The following is a 13,898-nucleotide window of genomic DNA, read 5'->3' as shown; positions in this document are numbered from 1 at the left end:
CTCACGCCCTCCGATCCCCTCCATCTGCATCTGACGGTCGAGACCTTCCCTACTGTCCCATGACTGAACCCTTATATTTTTTTTTTTGGGTTGCGGGAAGGGCAGTTCCGCTGCCTTCGATACTCTCACTCCCCTTTTGCACTACTTTTCCTTCTTCTTCGTCTATAGACACAGAGACGGACGAGGTGCAGATATAAAATATTGGAGTCGTTGGTTAGTAGAAACGAGCACGAACCGGATAAGCTCGCCATCGCCCCGCCATTAATGGCCTCACCCTCTCCCCCTCTCCCCCGCCGAAGCAAGAGGGATCGCGACGAGGGAAACCCTACAACTCCCCATCGATTCCAGCTGCTGCCCTTTCCACAAATATTGGAACGTAATCTTCCATTTCATGGTTGAATCCGCTGTCGGTGGCCCTTGTGGGGCGATCTCATCTCCCTTTTTCGGCCTTGGATCGGTCTGAGGACTGCGGGATTTTAACGCGGGAGGGGTTTTGGATCGGTCCGTACGGGAGAGGAGGCATTTTTAGGCCAGATCCGGCGGTTCCCCTCGTCGATCCGGCCGCGGCTTGGCCTTTTGAGATGGATCTCGACCGCTAGTTCCTTGCGGTGCTTTGTGTCGAGGGTTATTCGATGGGGAGCTGCTGGAGTTCGCGGGTTAAGGCGGAGAGCCCGTTCAATAGTGCTTCCGCTTCTGGTAAGATCTCTTAAGTTGTTGCTTTGAATGTTTTGTTGGCGTCCCTCTGAACTCAAATCTTTGCGTTACCCAACTGCTTTGAAATCGATTTAGGCTTACAGATTATATCTTGCCAAGTCATGACGACTGGTTTTGTAGATTTTAGTTTCATCTTTGTGACTACCAGCGCTTGGCTCTACTGTAGTGAAGCTGGGTTGAACCTTAAGGTGGATGCTGAACTAGATGGAGTTGCAGTCGAATTCAACATTCGTAAGCCATCTCCGGCTCGTCTTGCCATACTAGTGGTAGGATCTTTTTGAAGTCCTTGTTTGCATTGGCCAACCCACGGTCTTTCTTGGTTGGTGTTAGGTTTAAACTATCATCTTTTCTTTTATCCTTTTTAAGAATTAGGTCTTGGCCAAAATTTGTCCATTCTTTGTTGGATTGTACACCCAATTTATTGTTACCAAACCCGTGGATTCTCCAAGTTCAAAGGCTTCCGGTATGGATTGAAAGATTGTATTTGCCAGTATTTTTCAGCCAACAATTGCTTTAGGTGGATAATGCTATCTCTGAATTTGGTTCTGGACTTCAGTCGGTCATGCTTAAGGTGGATCATACAACCTCTAGATTTGCTTTTTAGTCAATAATTGATTCTCTAGGTTTTAGTTTGACATACGAGAATCGTTGTTATAATGTTTCTTCGGGTACCATATTTCTCCACAGCAACTGACACTGGATTTGATGCAAACAGAGGTGAATTGCAGGAGTGTCAGCAGAGATAGAAATGGATCGAGTGGCTCTAGCAGCCGATCCTCAGCTTCTGTGCCTCTGACCCCTCGGACCGAGGTTGATATCTTGCAGTCTTCCAACTTGAAGAGCTTCAGCTTCAGCGAGCTCAGAGCAGCTACAAGGAACTTCCGCCCGGACAGCGTGGTTGGAGAGGGAGGCTTTGGTTCTGTGTTCAAGGGATGGATCGATGAACGCACCCTTACAGCATCCAAACCTGGTTCTGGAATTGTTGTCGCTGTCAAGAGGCTCAACCAGGAAGGTCTACAGGGTCATAAAGAGTGGCTGGTGAGTTGCTTTAAGCTCCTTCTGGTACATGGGTTTGGGAAAAGTCATCATATCATGCTGCCTTGCTTTTCTTGTGGTATAATAGTTGCAATCAGCTGGTTTTTTGTCTACCAAAGTCTTTCTCTTCTGAAGCATATGATGAATCTGTTATTTTGCATCTATATCATGCTGACACGGCCCGACACTCACTTCCTAACATCATAAATGCTAAGGTTTTAGATGTCCTAACTTGCTGCTGCTCCTTAAAATCTGTAGGCAGAAATCAATTACTTGGGTCAGTTGCGCCACCCCAATCTCGTAAAACTGATAGGATACTGCCTGGAAGATGATCATCGGTTGTTGGTCTATGAGTTCATGCCTCGCGGAAGCCTAGAGAATCATCTTTTCAGAAGTATGTTTTCCACCCGTGTCTACTTCAGTTGGATTAACTATGGACAAAAGAACACGTCCAATCTCTTTCACGTTGATCATTCGTGCAATGTTCTATGTATGTAATGTTTGATGGCCATGTACGCAGGGGGCTCGTATTTCCAACCACTCTCCTGGAACCTCCGGATGAAGGCTGCACTTGGAGCTGCAAAAGGACTAGCTTATCTTCATAGCGACGAAGCCAAAGTCATATATCGTGATTTTAAGGCTTCAAACATTTTACTCGATACAGTATGTATAACAGCTATATGCAGTATGATCTGTCCATGAAAAATCTCTTAGACGTAACAGCATATTCCAACTTATCTCTTATCTGAATGCACAGAATTACAACGCAAAACTCTCTGATTTTGGCTTGGCAAAAGATGGCCCTACAGGTGATAAGAGCCATGTATCCACTAGGGTAATGGGAACATATGGGTATGCAGCCCCAGAGTACCTCGCGACGGGTAATTTTGCAGCATATTGACTGCTTTATGCATTAACATCTTGGTTGCTGTTTGTTTCATGTTGTCAGCACGTGATCATGTTGCATCAAATTTTAGTATAAATCTTTCTGGCATATGCAGCCTTTGGAATTATTAACTGTTTCAGACAAATTTCACCAAAAGTGAAACACTCCAAATTATAAGATGATACAAATGATCATTTTCCATCAAAATTAATATCATGTTGAAACAAGTGGACATGGACAAAGAGAGTACCCTGAAAAGCTGTGAAGAGCATTGAAATTATTGCTGTTACTTGGTATTCATTCCTTCAAAATATTTCTTTACATTGTGTACTTGATGGATTAGTTAATCTTCTACATTATGATCTTATTACTGTAGGCCATCTGACTGCCAAGAGTGATGTGTATAGCTTTGGCGTCGTTCTTCTCGAAATGCTATCAGGGCGACGTGCCGTCGACAAGAACCGCCCACATGGGGAACACAATCTGGTCGAGTGGGCACGGCCTTATCTCACACACAAGCGCAAGATATTTCGTATAATAGATAATCGACTCGAAGGCCAGTACTCACTCGATGGAGCGCAGAAGGTCGCATCGCTTGCACAGAACTGCCTATCCATGGACGCAAAGTTCAGACCTTCCATGGACCAGATGGTATCCACACTACAACAGCTTCAAGATACAAAGCAAACGGGAACACCACCGTCGACAGAAGAGAAGGTGAGAACCCGAAGCGTCGGTAGCGGCGACACCAGAGTGAGCTTGAAAGATTTTCGAGGAGATGGAAGCTTGAAGGTCACCTATCCAAGACCATCTGCGTCCCCTCTTTATCTATAGCAAGAATTGGTTGTTATTTGATTGATCTCAATATGGCCCTAACAGGTGATGCCATGGAGAACCCTAGCAACGAGAGCTTTGTAATGTCACACTTTATGGTGTGGTAGGTGTAAAGCTTGTTCCTTCTGTGTCTAAATTATTAAGAAGTGGCAAGCTTCATCAAAGCTACAGGTTGAGACATCAACAGTATCAGAATATAACCTTTTCTCAGAAGCAGTAAGAACCAGATTCAGGAGGAATTCATCTCATTCACGCTTCTAGTCGAGTAAAGCCATCCTTCCACTTTTCCACTTCGATATCGCTCAGATAAGCTCACTGCCTATTATCTATCATTCCTCGAGTCTCGTACCACATTTCCACTTCACACCCATAGTGGAGACCCAAAACATGAACATGCATTTAATTTGGCCAAATTTAATCGACACCTCTTTGAAATTTCTTTTTAAAATGGAATCATGATATATTAGGATGAAAACTATTGTATATCCATCCTCCTTCCTGCTTTCTAAAACCCTAATCCAAGAGATCAACTAAAGAACATGATGAAAGCAGACAAAGTTACAAACACACAATAAACCATGGTTGTTCAAAAAGTATATAAGCATCGCAAGCACAGCTGGAGCAAACAATTGTCCACGTCATGCAACAGATGAAAGAAATCACACGATCCATTTCGTCCACCACAGTAACCCATGAAAAAAATATCTTACAATATAACTGGAAAGCACGAAACAAGCAAGCATAATGTCTTTCACATCACTGTCCCATTCAAAATATTCGAGACAAGAACCACAGAGCAAACTAAGAAAGAGTTTTATCATCTGCTTAACTTGCAAGAAACTAGGCGCATCATGATCCTTCAGATCTCTGATTTCAACTTCAGAAATGCAACCAAGAAAACATAAACTACCTCTCATTCACTGTTGCGCCTGGGGCTCAAATCAGCAGATCTCGATCGTGATCCGGGAGGTGAAACCGATGAGCGCCTTGGGGATCTCCAATAAGAACGTGATCCCTCGGCATCATGTGAAGCCTTACTGTACATGCACCAAAATTATAATTCCATATAATGAACGACTGTGTTTATATCTATGCGAACAATAACTGTCTTTTTAATGTTTCTGTATGAACGTGTGCAGTGGACTAATATATCATCATATTGTTAAAGCATCATAAAACTATAGATATCAGAACCTGATGATAATTGCCAAAAGCTTTCGTGGGAACTAAATAATTAATTATGATAAGCTTTAACATAAAAGTTATAATCAATCATCATTATCATAACCACCATTTGAACCCTAACCCGTATTTCAATCTATTAGTCACTCAGATGGGCCAATATTTAAAAATAAAAAGACAGCAAAGGTCTGAGAATCACGCGACACATTACAGATCATCACACATACCATGCACCTTATAAGTATCAGAGAACTAATATTTCTTTGGGGACTATGAGAGCATGCACCACATTGCCTAGAGTGTCATACCATGGAGATTTTTGGAGAAGGTAAACATTTTTAATGATAAATAAAAAAATATGATAAATCATTTAATTTGACTTACGCTTCATAATCATTAACATCATTTCGGTTAGCATCACTGTAGCTTGGAGAATATGATTTGCGATTTTCATCCTCATTGCGCTCCTTTGAATGGTTCCTGGGGGATCTTTCATGACTAGATTGCCTTTTTTGTGGGGAAGAATAGTCATTGCGGGATTTTGCTGCAGGGGAGTAGGATCTGCTAAATATGCAAAAAGATGAATATTATGAAATGATTCATAAAGAGTAAATGAACTGGATCCTTCCCACAAATTTCAACTGATAGGAGTAGTATATATATAGAAAAAACACCAAAGCTTACCGTGAGTGATGACGGGCCCTTGAAGAATAACGGGGAGAGCGTGAGCGTGATCTGGATCGAGAACGTGAGCGTCCTGTTACATTAACCACATGAAATATGAAGCATCAGCACATTTATGTTGTTTGACAAGAAATTTATGTTTTGCTGCTGTGAATGAAATTTGTATCTGAATTGTGATAAACCAATTTTCTAAAATGTGTCTACATTTAAGATGTCAATCCTTAAGGCATAAGAAGAAGATGCCAATCCTTAAGGCATACCAAAGAAATAAACCTCCAAAATGCACAATCAACAGTACATACTACATTTAGTTAACCTCAGAATGTTAAACTACTTCTCGAGACTTCTTCTCGATTAGTCCTCTAGAAAGGTTCAGCTGTAAACAGATAAACAAGACACAAGACACTAAAAATGAATAGAGTCCAACATTCAAAAAATTCAAGGCCCTTAGAAACCATAAAGATGTGAGAGAACTAATCTAGATTGGAACCCCTAAAATCGGGTGTAAACCCCTGGCTCTGCTTCAGAAAAATAGGATACGGACAGAAAAAGAAGACAGGAGTCTACTTGTTTGGCCATTCAAACCAACAATAAGCTGCAGTAACAATAAATGTAATTAAGGTACTGACCATGTGAGCCATCAAATGAATGTTCAAGTTTTTGAATGCAAGGTTTAACATTTCACCCAAACCGTATGTACTGAGCAGTACATACCAGTCCAAACTTGAACTGGAACTCAAACAGCCCAATTTCGCATTGTCCACACATAGTACAGAGCTTACCACCATGTAAGCCGGGCCAAAACCAGGAGGTAAACTCACCAAGGGGATCACATGAGTCAAACTCTTTGACTGCATAAAGAGGGCTAAATAGGCCTCTTTTCCTCACTTTACTCTCTCCTTCGTTCTTTCTCCTTCCTCAAATTCTCCCAGATCTCTCTAAAATTAACTCAAAACAAATTTTTCGAGAAGTCTGAATTTGAGAATCCGGCCAGTTCCCTTTTACAAAACTAGGTAAATTTGAACCTAATTGTTAGCTTAATTACCTTAATTTAGTTGCAAGATCAAGATTGATGTTATTTATTCCTTGTGTATCCCATTTACACCTAATTTCAAGTTTGATCCACATAGATCAAGCCTCAAATCTTGCTTACCTAAGCTAGATCTGTATGGATTGTCTTGATCCTTTTGATTTTAGGCTAGATCCACATAAAATTAGACTCATGGATCTAGCACAGGATCTTGTGGATATAGGCTTGATGCTTGTGGAGAAAGGTTAGATCCACATGGATCTAAAGATGGTTTTCACAGATCTAGGTTAGGTCCACATGAATCTCTTTGTAGATTTCCCAAGAAATCTCCCACGCCCATCTCAATTCATTTAAGAGACAAACAAGGAAGAGCAACGACGGGTCAAAATATGGATCTATATGAGGATTATCGTCCAGTGTTAAGAAGTCTTCAGGCGCTGACCCCGGCATCATCGCAGCACACAGCAGGATCAGACATCTAGCCACTACAGCAAGGGAAAGGGTCAAGCTTCACAATCAGTTGATCCATTGGACACGATCGACAAAAACAAGTCCAATCAGGTCATTATACACCTCCCTCACAGTCCTACTTCATGAGGTCCACAGATATAGTAGTGACGTGAATAGCAATGTGTCCATCGATGATGACAGCTACGGGCCAGGGGAACCAATCTCATTTTCTCATTATTCAAATAGGCAGATTGTGAATCGAGGAAAAATATTTTAATCAAACCACCCAAGATGCAGATCACAGAGCATGACAATGGACATGGTTTGTTTATGGCCATAAAGATGAAAGGGAAAGGGTGTTGATTTGTACGAGGTTATGAGACAGCCTACGTGCTATCGAGTCAAACAACAGTTCCTCGTATTCCCAGCCTTCTTACTACCTCATATCTTATGGCCAATAGATGTACAATGATGGTAATTTTTCTGAGTCAAATATGTCTTAGAGCATGCAACAGTAGTATTAGTCACAGCTCTATTGCACTACATCCTATGGAATCATACTTGACCAATATGCCTCCTACCACATGGGTCATTCATGAAGAGCCAACGATTGCTATCACGTTGCTGCATCAATGGCACACTATTTGTCAATCTAAGGTGTCATGGAAACAATCCCATTCATGAATCCTCTTGACATACTATGTCGACCTATAGTGTAGTCACGGCAAGGACCTCAATCCACCCCCATGGACTCACGACAATCATTTTGATGGTAGGAATTCGTACATGAGCTTATTAAACATCAATTTATCATGATTAATTTCTTAGAAGATAGAACATGACTATATGCACAATGTATTATTTAGAAGATACAGCCTGTAATTCTTTCATGACATGTTTTGATGTTATATTTGTCGTATTCTAGATTGAAACCACTTCAATTTTATGAATCTTGTATGTATTTATCAGGAACAGTCAAAGGGAATCCTAGTAGCGTTTTTTATGGTTATAGTTGGTCGAAACTGACATTACATCATGTTGTAGTGTGTTGGTATGCCAACACAGACTGGAGAAGTACTAGTCGGGCCATGGATTGGCATGGACCAATACCAGAAACATAGAACTTCGTTAAGCTCGGATCTATTAATGCTATGTACACAATTATAATAAGTGACAAGCACAAAAAATAAAATTCTAAAAGAATTTGATAATTAGATCAAGTTGTTTTTTTATCTTTACAAAGCATAAAATATATCATGACCTATACTTAGTATCTTCAAATCATTTCTAGATAAAGAAAACCAACACTGAGACACCAAAAGAAGTTTAGTGCCTAACCAGTAAGGAAATACAAAAGCAGAAAGCAAGAGGCAATTAGCATTTGAAGAGAGCTTCTTAACTTAAATAAATCGGACGACATAAAAAATTATCTTATTCTTAATTAAACAAGACAATATTCCCAACACAAAAGTTGATTACTAGCAAAGCACAGAACCTACAAGTAGATGACAATGCATAATCAATAAACAGATTTAGATGTGTGATTGCATGTGACAAATATCACTTCAAAAAGGCAGGTGTAAAAGAAATTTACAGAGCAAATATCGCAACATGGGAATACCATGATAAGAAGATCGCCGACGATCATAACCAGAAGGTCCTCTGGTAAAAAGTGGAGAATTGAAAGTAAGACATTTTATGACATGCTAGACGATGATGAACATTAAAAAAATAAAAAATACAATGAAAATATAAAGGTGCTTGTACTACCTAATTCTAGTTCTTTTACGCATTTCTTCAGGTCTTTTTCTTGACTCAGCAGCAACAACCACAGTTATCTCCCTACCTCCAAAAAGTTGTCTATTCATGTGATATTGAGCCTCTGAAGCATCACAAGGGTCAACAAACTCCACAAATGCAAAACCACGGGGATCTCTGCATCATAGGAATCAAATATCACAAAAACAAATGCAAAATCAGCAACTGTCCAAGGCAGTAAGAAAAGGTCGAAAGACCACTGTGCTTGCTAGGTTTACCGTCATGGAGAAACCACTTAACATGTCTTCTAAAGTTCTTGAAGGAGCACAGTCAATGACAAATAACACTCCATCAAAAAGGCACTCATGTGTCACAAAAAGCAATTAGCAATCCAGGCTCTAATGTCTTCACATATCTTCTACAATCACTCCATAGTTTGCATGCAAGTCATTCTTCACTTGAAAGTAAAAATATGAAGCACTTTAGATCAACAATGCTCCCGTTAGCTTCTCAAGAAACCCACTTCAAAAGGTCAACATTCTATCTTCGCTTGACCAAACTAAATTCGACGTGGAACTAGATTTTCTCTTCAAACAGGAACTTCTTCATTTGAACAAGACTCTAGTGTCCTCAACAAAATGAACAGGTTATGCAATGACAAAGAATGTTCTTGATCAAATGTAGGGCTTGTATTTACTTCAAATCAATACACCCCTGGGAATCATTTAAACAATTAACTCATATAGAGACCAAAATAATCAGACAGAGGTACATGATGATGAAAAGAGACAGCACATTCTTCATAAATAGAATCTCAAAATTTCAGTAATAAATGCTTTAAGTGCACAACAAAAAACTAACCAACTAATAGGAATAAGCATTCAACCAATGAAAGCTCAACAAAATTCAAAGATCATATATTAATGAGGTCATCTAACCCATAGTCCACATCAAGGTCAAATGTAAGCAAGCTAACATGACAACATGGGAACACAATTACACTAGCTGCAATAGTGTAAAATGCCTCACCCAGTATAGTAGTCTTTTGGTATATAAACATCACGTACAGGACCAAATCTTTCAAATGGAACTCGGAGATCCTCAGGTCTGCAGGCCAATAAAATAATAAAATAATCAGAACATACATCCACACATCTCCATCAAGAAATGGACAAGCTAAACAAAAATGAAATTGACAAAGCCTGAACCTGAAGAGAAACCATTACCGACAATTCAGGGGAATATTTCGAACCAAAAGACTCCCACTGCCCCGTTCTTTCCCACCATATCCACCATAACCCCTCCTGGGTGGACTTCGTCCTCTACCACCATAGCCCCTCCTAGGAGGACTGTAGTAAGGTGAACTGTACCTCCTCATAAAAAACCTGAAATAATAGAGAGGCAAAACTTATCATTCTGTATTTAAAGTCAATGATGATGACCAGAAATCAAGAGCCAAACAGAATCATTCTGTATTCAAAGTCAATAATGATGACTAGAAATCAAGAACTTAACAGAATCAGACAATGTAAAAGTAGCAAAATGGAACTATAAACAAATTGTCGAGTAAAAATAAGATTGATATGTTCATGATTTCTAACTAGTATTGGCATTTGCCATGGAATCCATACTTCATTCTTCAAAACACATGTTTTATTCTTCTAATACAAATAACCTAGGTTCATCATGGACATTAAGCATACAAAGAAAATATTACAGCAAAGAATTGTCACAACATACGCTTCCAATCAGACTACAAGCCAACATGACAAACTAAAATTAATAGAAATGAAACAGAGCACTCAAACCATATTGATTTATGTGTCATTTCAGCAGTTCATATGAGCAATCAGTTAATTTAATAAAAACAAAATTCAATCCATTAGGTATTTGTTTGCTAGCACGTGGTGTTGATGGTGCTTTGATTTAGTCATCAGTGATCTATAACAGCTAAAAATATGAGATACCTAGTTAGAGTACCCAAATTTGTCTAACAGAACCTGGAAATTAATTACAATTCCCACAATGCAGAATAATGTTAGTTTAAATTAAGAATTTTGCATCAAGTTTTCACTTTTTTATAGGATCACAGATGATCAACATAGTTATTCTTTAGACAAATTTAAGTTTGATCTTACATGTCTGCTATGGATATATTTTAAGATCAGTAAGTTAATAAGCCACAAAGGTCAAGTTTTGGAAGATTAAGGTGTCATTTTGAGGAATCCAAATCATTTTGAGGAATCCAAGCATTAGCTTTAAAATTATTTATACACCCTTACTCTCAATCATCATGTTACAAGAGAAACTGGAGTACCTATTCTTTCGTACACTCTTAAAAGAACAAAATAACTCCAAAACATGTTGTAGATTTGGTATTCATTCATAGTCATCTCCACCTTCTTTTTATGAAAACCTCATAATACTCAGAGGGAAAGACTAAGATGTAAAATATTGTTGAAGATAAATTCGATTCATTTGAGATGTTGAAGAGCTTGAAGTTGTAAATTTATCTTCAGATGAACCAGAGATGGATAAAATTATTTTTACCGATGATGTTGATAAATCACCAATGGAGATGATAATGATGTAAAAAACAAATATAATGATTGTTAAATATTATTTGATATACCCAATCTTTATTTTGGATACTTACATTTAGATTATTTTAATTATTTCAACAAATATGATGATATTTATTTACTCACATTGTTGAGTCCATAAAATTTAGATAACTGGCGCCAAAGGGTTTAGCCACAAAAACCATATAGGTTGGCCAGCCAACACTGGAGATCAACCAAACATCAACAGAACTAAAAGCTATTGCACCTGCACCTATGAGCTCATCCAAAAATCACACACACAACGAAAGACTACCCCATGTTTTGAGAGAGCTCTCGATCAAATCTCTTACTGATCAACCCAAGTTTAGGAGAGATCAGCTAAGAATCTGAAGTTGTCAAGGACAACGATTCCCACAAACTTCACCAAAGAAGAACAATGTTAGCCCTAAGACGATTTTGGGAAGGCTAAGAACAGTTTTCTACAACTACCTCTGCATGTCATTTAAATAGCTAACATACAAGATCCACAGATTAGACATATTACAATCTGCCTACAACCATTCAACCTAGCTATAGCGGCTGTCACCACTTTGCTGGCAACAGATGAGATCGAGTGCCTGAAGGTGATACATTAATCCAACACTGACAAGAGTCAAAGGCAATGAAGAGCTGCTGTGTTGTTGTCTCGGCTAGTCAAAAAAGTAAGGTCCATTGTACAATACTCGCATCAATGTGGGGTCTAAGTTGCACAATATACGCAACCTTACTCCTGCAAGTAAAAAAGGGTTGTTTCAATGACAAACCCTAGTCACCTATATTGCAAAGGAGAAACCTTCTTATGATACCAATCTATAGTTTCCTCAGCTGACAGAAAGAAATTCGGAGAATGGAAAACAAACGTGAAGGACTATTTGCAAGTTCCATTTCGTGTCGATTTAAGATCGCAATGTGTTCATGAGTATATTCACATGGGTATTGAGATTGCAGTGCAAGAACATGGCTTGGGCTTCTAACATTGTGTGTTGATCATGTGCAATAAAAACCCAAGCTGCTTTTGACATAGACGTATAGATTAATCAAAGTGCATGTGACAGAGGAGATATTAGTGCATGTAACTGAATTTTCACTTCAGTAATTTCTCGAACATGTTACAACATCTAATTGAGGTCAGACACAGTCCTCCATTAAAAAGTTATTTCCGAAATGATTTTAGTCAAGGCTGCTTTCGATGAATTTTGAGGTGATCTTCAAATACTGTATAATTGTATATTGCCAGATTTAATTTTTGATAGCTTCTTCCTCTATATAGGTTCATCTTCGTTTAATTTGCTTCACCAAAAAGATGAACATTGGATCACATTCCACTTTTAAGAAATTCGAAGAGACTACCAAACAGATTCGGACATCCACCAAGCGTTTTATTCTTAACTAAAGCTAATGACATTCCACTGAGAGAAGATGCTATACTTAAATAACCATGAAAATGCCAAAGATCAGCCCAAGTCATGTTCCGTAAAGGCATTCATATGCGTACACCGATTAACAGCCAAAAGGAACGATCTGAAAGCTTTAGAAATTACTTTCGACGCAAAACTGCAAGACATGACCCATATAATAAGGTCACTGCCTTTTCCTCTCAACTGCAAATGCCGTCACTATTTTCAACTTGGGGAAGCCTAGCTATCAACGAATCTCAGAAAAATCAAACTTGGGCGAAAATAAAGATCTGCATTCCCTAGATTAGCATAAAAAGGGCACAACACCTACGCGCGCACACATTAACACCAACAGGCCTCTCGAGATAATCGTTTCCAAGAAATAATATCAAAAGGAGAACCCTAAAACACACATAATCGTACAAGGGAAGAAATCACAACAAAATTCCGCAAGAACTAACCATAAAAAAAAGGAGAAAAGACGGAATAGCTCTGATTCAACCGTGGAAGCCGAACCTGAAGAACGAAGAGCTGATCGAATCGACGGGAGACCCAAAGAGGGGCAGAAATCTCTCGGATCCGAGGGAGGGCAAAACGTCGGTCGGCGGACGGGGGAATTTGCCGCTTTCTATCCCTCGATCTCGGCAAACCCTAAAGATAAGACCGCGCTCGTGTTTTCCCAATCGGGTCCGGATTAACTTCGAGAGCCAACCTGCCACGTGTCGTAATGAATCGGAAACGGACGAAACGAACTCTTAGTAAGGATTGTGGAGTCGACTGATTTCTATTATTATCTGTGGAATCGATGGCTAAAATATTAGGGTAATATAAATGTTGTAATTTTTTTTTTATATTTTTTTCTCATATGATAGATACTCTATGTTTTCATATTTTCTAAATATTTCTAAGTTTTTTTTATTTGATTTCGGACGTTAAGATTTTTTTGGTATATCTTATTATAAAGGGTAATAAAATCTCTTTTTTAATTAATTAATTATATATATATATATATATAATGAGAAACGTTTTGTTATTTATGTTTATATATTATAAAAATAATAATTATTGAGAACTGAAATGGAATATTAGTTGGTTATAGTATATTTGAAGGGACGTGTAATGAAACCAAAATACTATGAAATGAAAACACATTATAACCAAGCGTTCATTAGTTTGAATTTTATCAACCATGATTATTAATGGTATTGTGGATTTATATACCTTATAAAATGACTTGTATAAGAGCTTATGTGTATTTGGATAATAATAATATAGGTGGCCTTGATATATTTCAGAAAAAAATGAAGACAAAAGTTATTATTTTC

General features: G+C 38.6%; 2 protein-coding genes across 4 annotated transcripts; one reads left to right on the top strand and one right to left on the bottom strand.

Moving 5' to 3' along the window:
* The first annotated feature begins 234 nt into the window (after positions 1–234).
* LOC135588831 (receptor-like cytoplasmic kinase 176) lies at positions 235–3,649 on the top strand. Its single transcript, XM_065081173.1, has 6 exons — positions 235–696; positions 1,430–1,752; positions 2,008–2,143; positions 2,270–2,412; positions 2,507–2,630; positions 3,012–3,649. The coding sequence occupies exons 1-6, from the start codon at positions 633–635 to the stop codon at positions 3,467–3,469; spliced, it is 1,248 nt and encodes a 415-aa protein (XP_064937245.1). The 5' UTR covers positions 235–632; the 3' UTR covers positions 3,470–3,649.
* A 470-nt stretch (positions 3,650–4,119) lies between these two features.
* Positions 4,120–13,256, bottom strand: LOC103995531 (serine/arginine-rich SC35-like splicing factor SCL30). Of its 3 annotated transcripts, none has more exons than XM_018831010.2 (8): positions 13,035–13,256; positions 9,800–9,958; positions 9,603–9,680; positions 8,586–8,750; positions 8,437–8,477; positions 5,336–5,408; positions 5,036–5,215; positions 4,120–4,506 (listed from the first exon to the last, which is right to left on the bottom strand). In XM_018831010.2, exons 2-8 carry the CDS (start codon positions 9,949–9,951, stop codon positions 4,383–4,385), a joined length of 813 nt encoding a protein of 270 aa, XP_018686555.2. In that variant the 5' UTR covers positions 9,952–9,958; positions 13,035–13,256; the 3' UTR covers positions 4,120–4,382. The 3 variants fall into 3 exon arrangements, with proteins under 3 accessions (XP_018686555.2, XP_018686554.2, XP_009414408.2); XM_018831009.2 differs by having other exon boundaries at positions 13,090–13,254; XM_009416133.3 differs by having other exon boundaries at positions 5,036–5,212; positions 13,090–13,251.
* Positions 13,257–13,898: the final 642 nt, after the last annotated feature.

This window comes from Musa acuminata, chromosome BXJ1-8 (assembly GCF_036884655.1).
Source record: "Musa acuminata AAA Group cultivar baxijiao chromosome BXJ1-8, Cavendish_Baxijiao_AAA, whole genome shotgun sequence".
NCBI lineage: Eukaryota > Viridiplantae > Streptophyta > Magnoliopsida > Zingiberales > Musaceae > Musa > Musa acuminata.
Note: the sequence above shows the minus strand (reverse complement) of the source record. Positions and strands in the feature narration are given on the sequence as shown.

Bases quoted from the DNA above. Each gene is read 5' to 3' on its own strand.
- LOC103995531 (XM_018831010.2), bottom strand. From the start codon at position 9,951: ATGAGGAGGTACAGTTCACCTTACTACAGTCCTCCTAGGAGGGGCTAT. The intron at 8,478-8,585 runs GTAGTACAAGCA...ACTTTTTACCAG, and splicing joins CGTAAAAGAACTAGAATTAG to AGGACCTTCTGGTTATGATC. The intron at 5,409-8,436 runs GTATTCCCATGT...TTAATGTAACAG, and splicing joins TCGGCGATCTTCTTATCATG to GACGCTCACGTTCTCGATCC.
- LOC135588831 (XM_065081173.1), top strand. From the start codon at position 633: ATGGGGAGCTGCTGGAGTTCGCGGGTTAAGGCGGAGAGCCCGTTCAAT. The intron at 1,753-2,007 runs GTGAGTTGCTTT...TAAAATCTGTAG, and splicing joins AGGGTCATAAAGAGTGGCTG to GCAGAAATCAATTACTTGGG. The intron at 2,144-2,269 runs GTATGTTTTCCA...CCATGTACGCAG, and splicing joins AGAGAATCATCTTTTCAGAA to GGGGCTCGTATTTCCAACCA.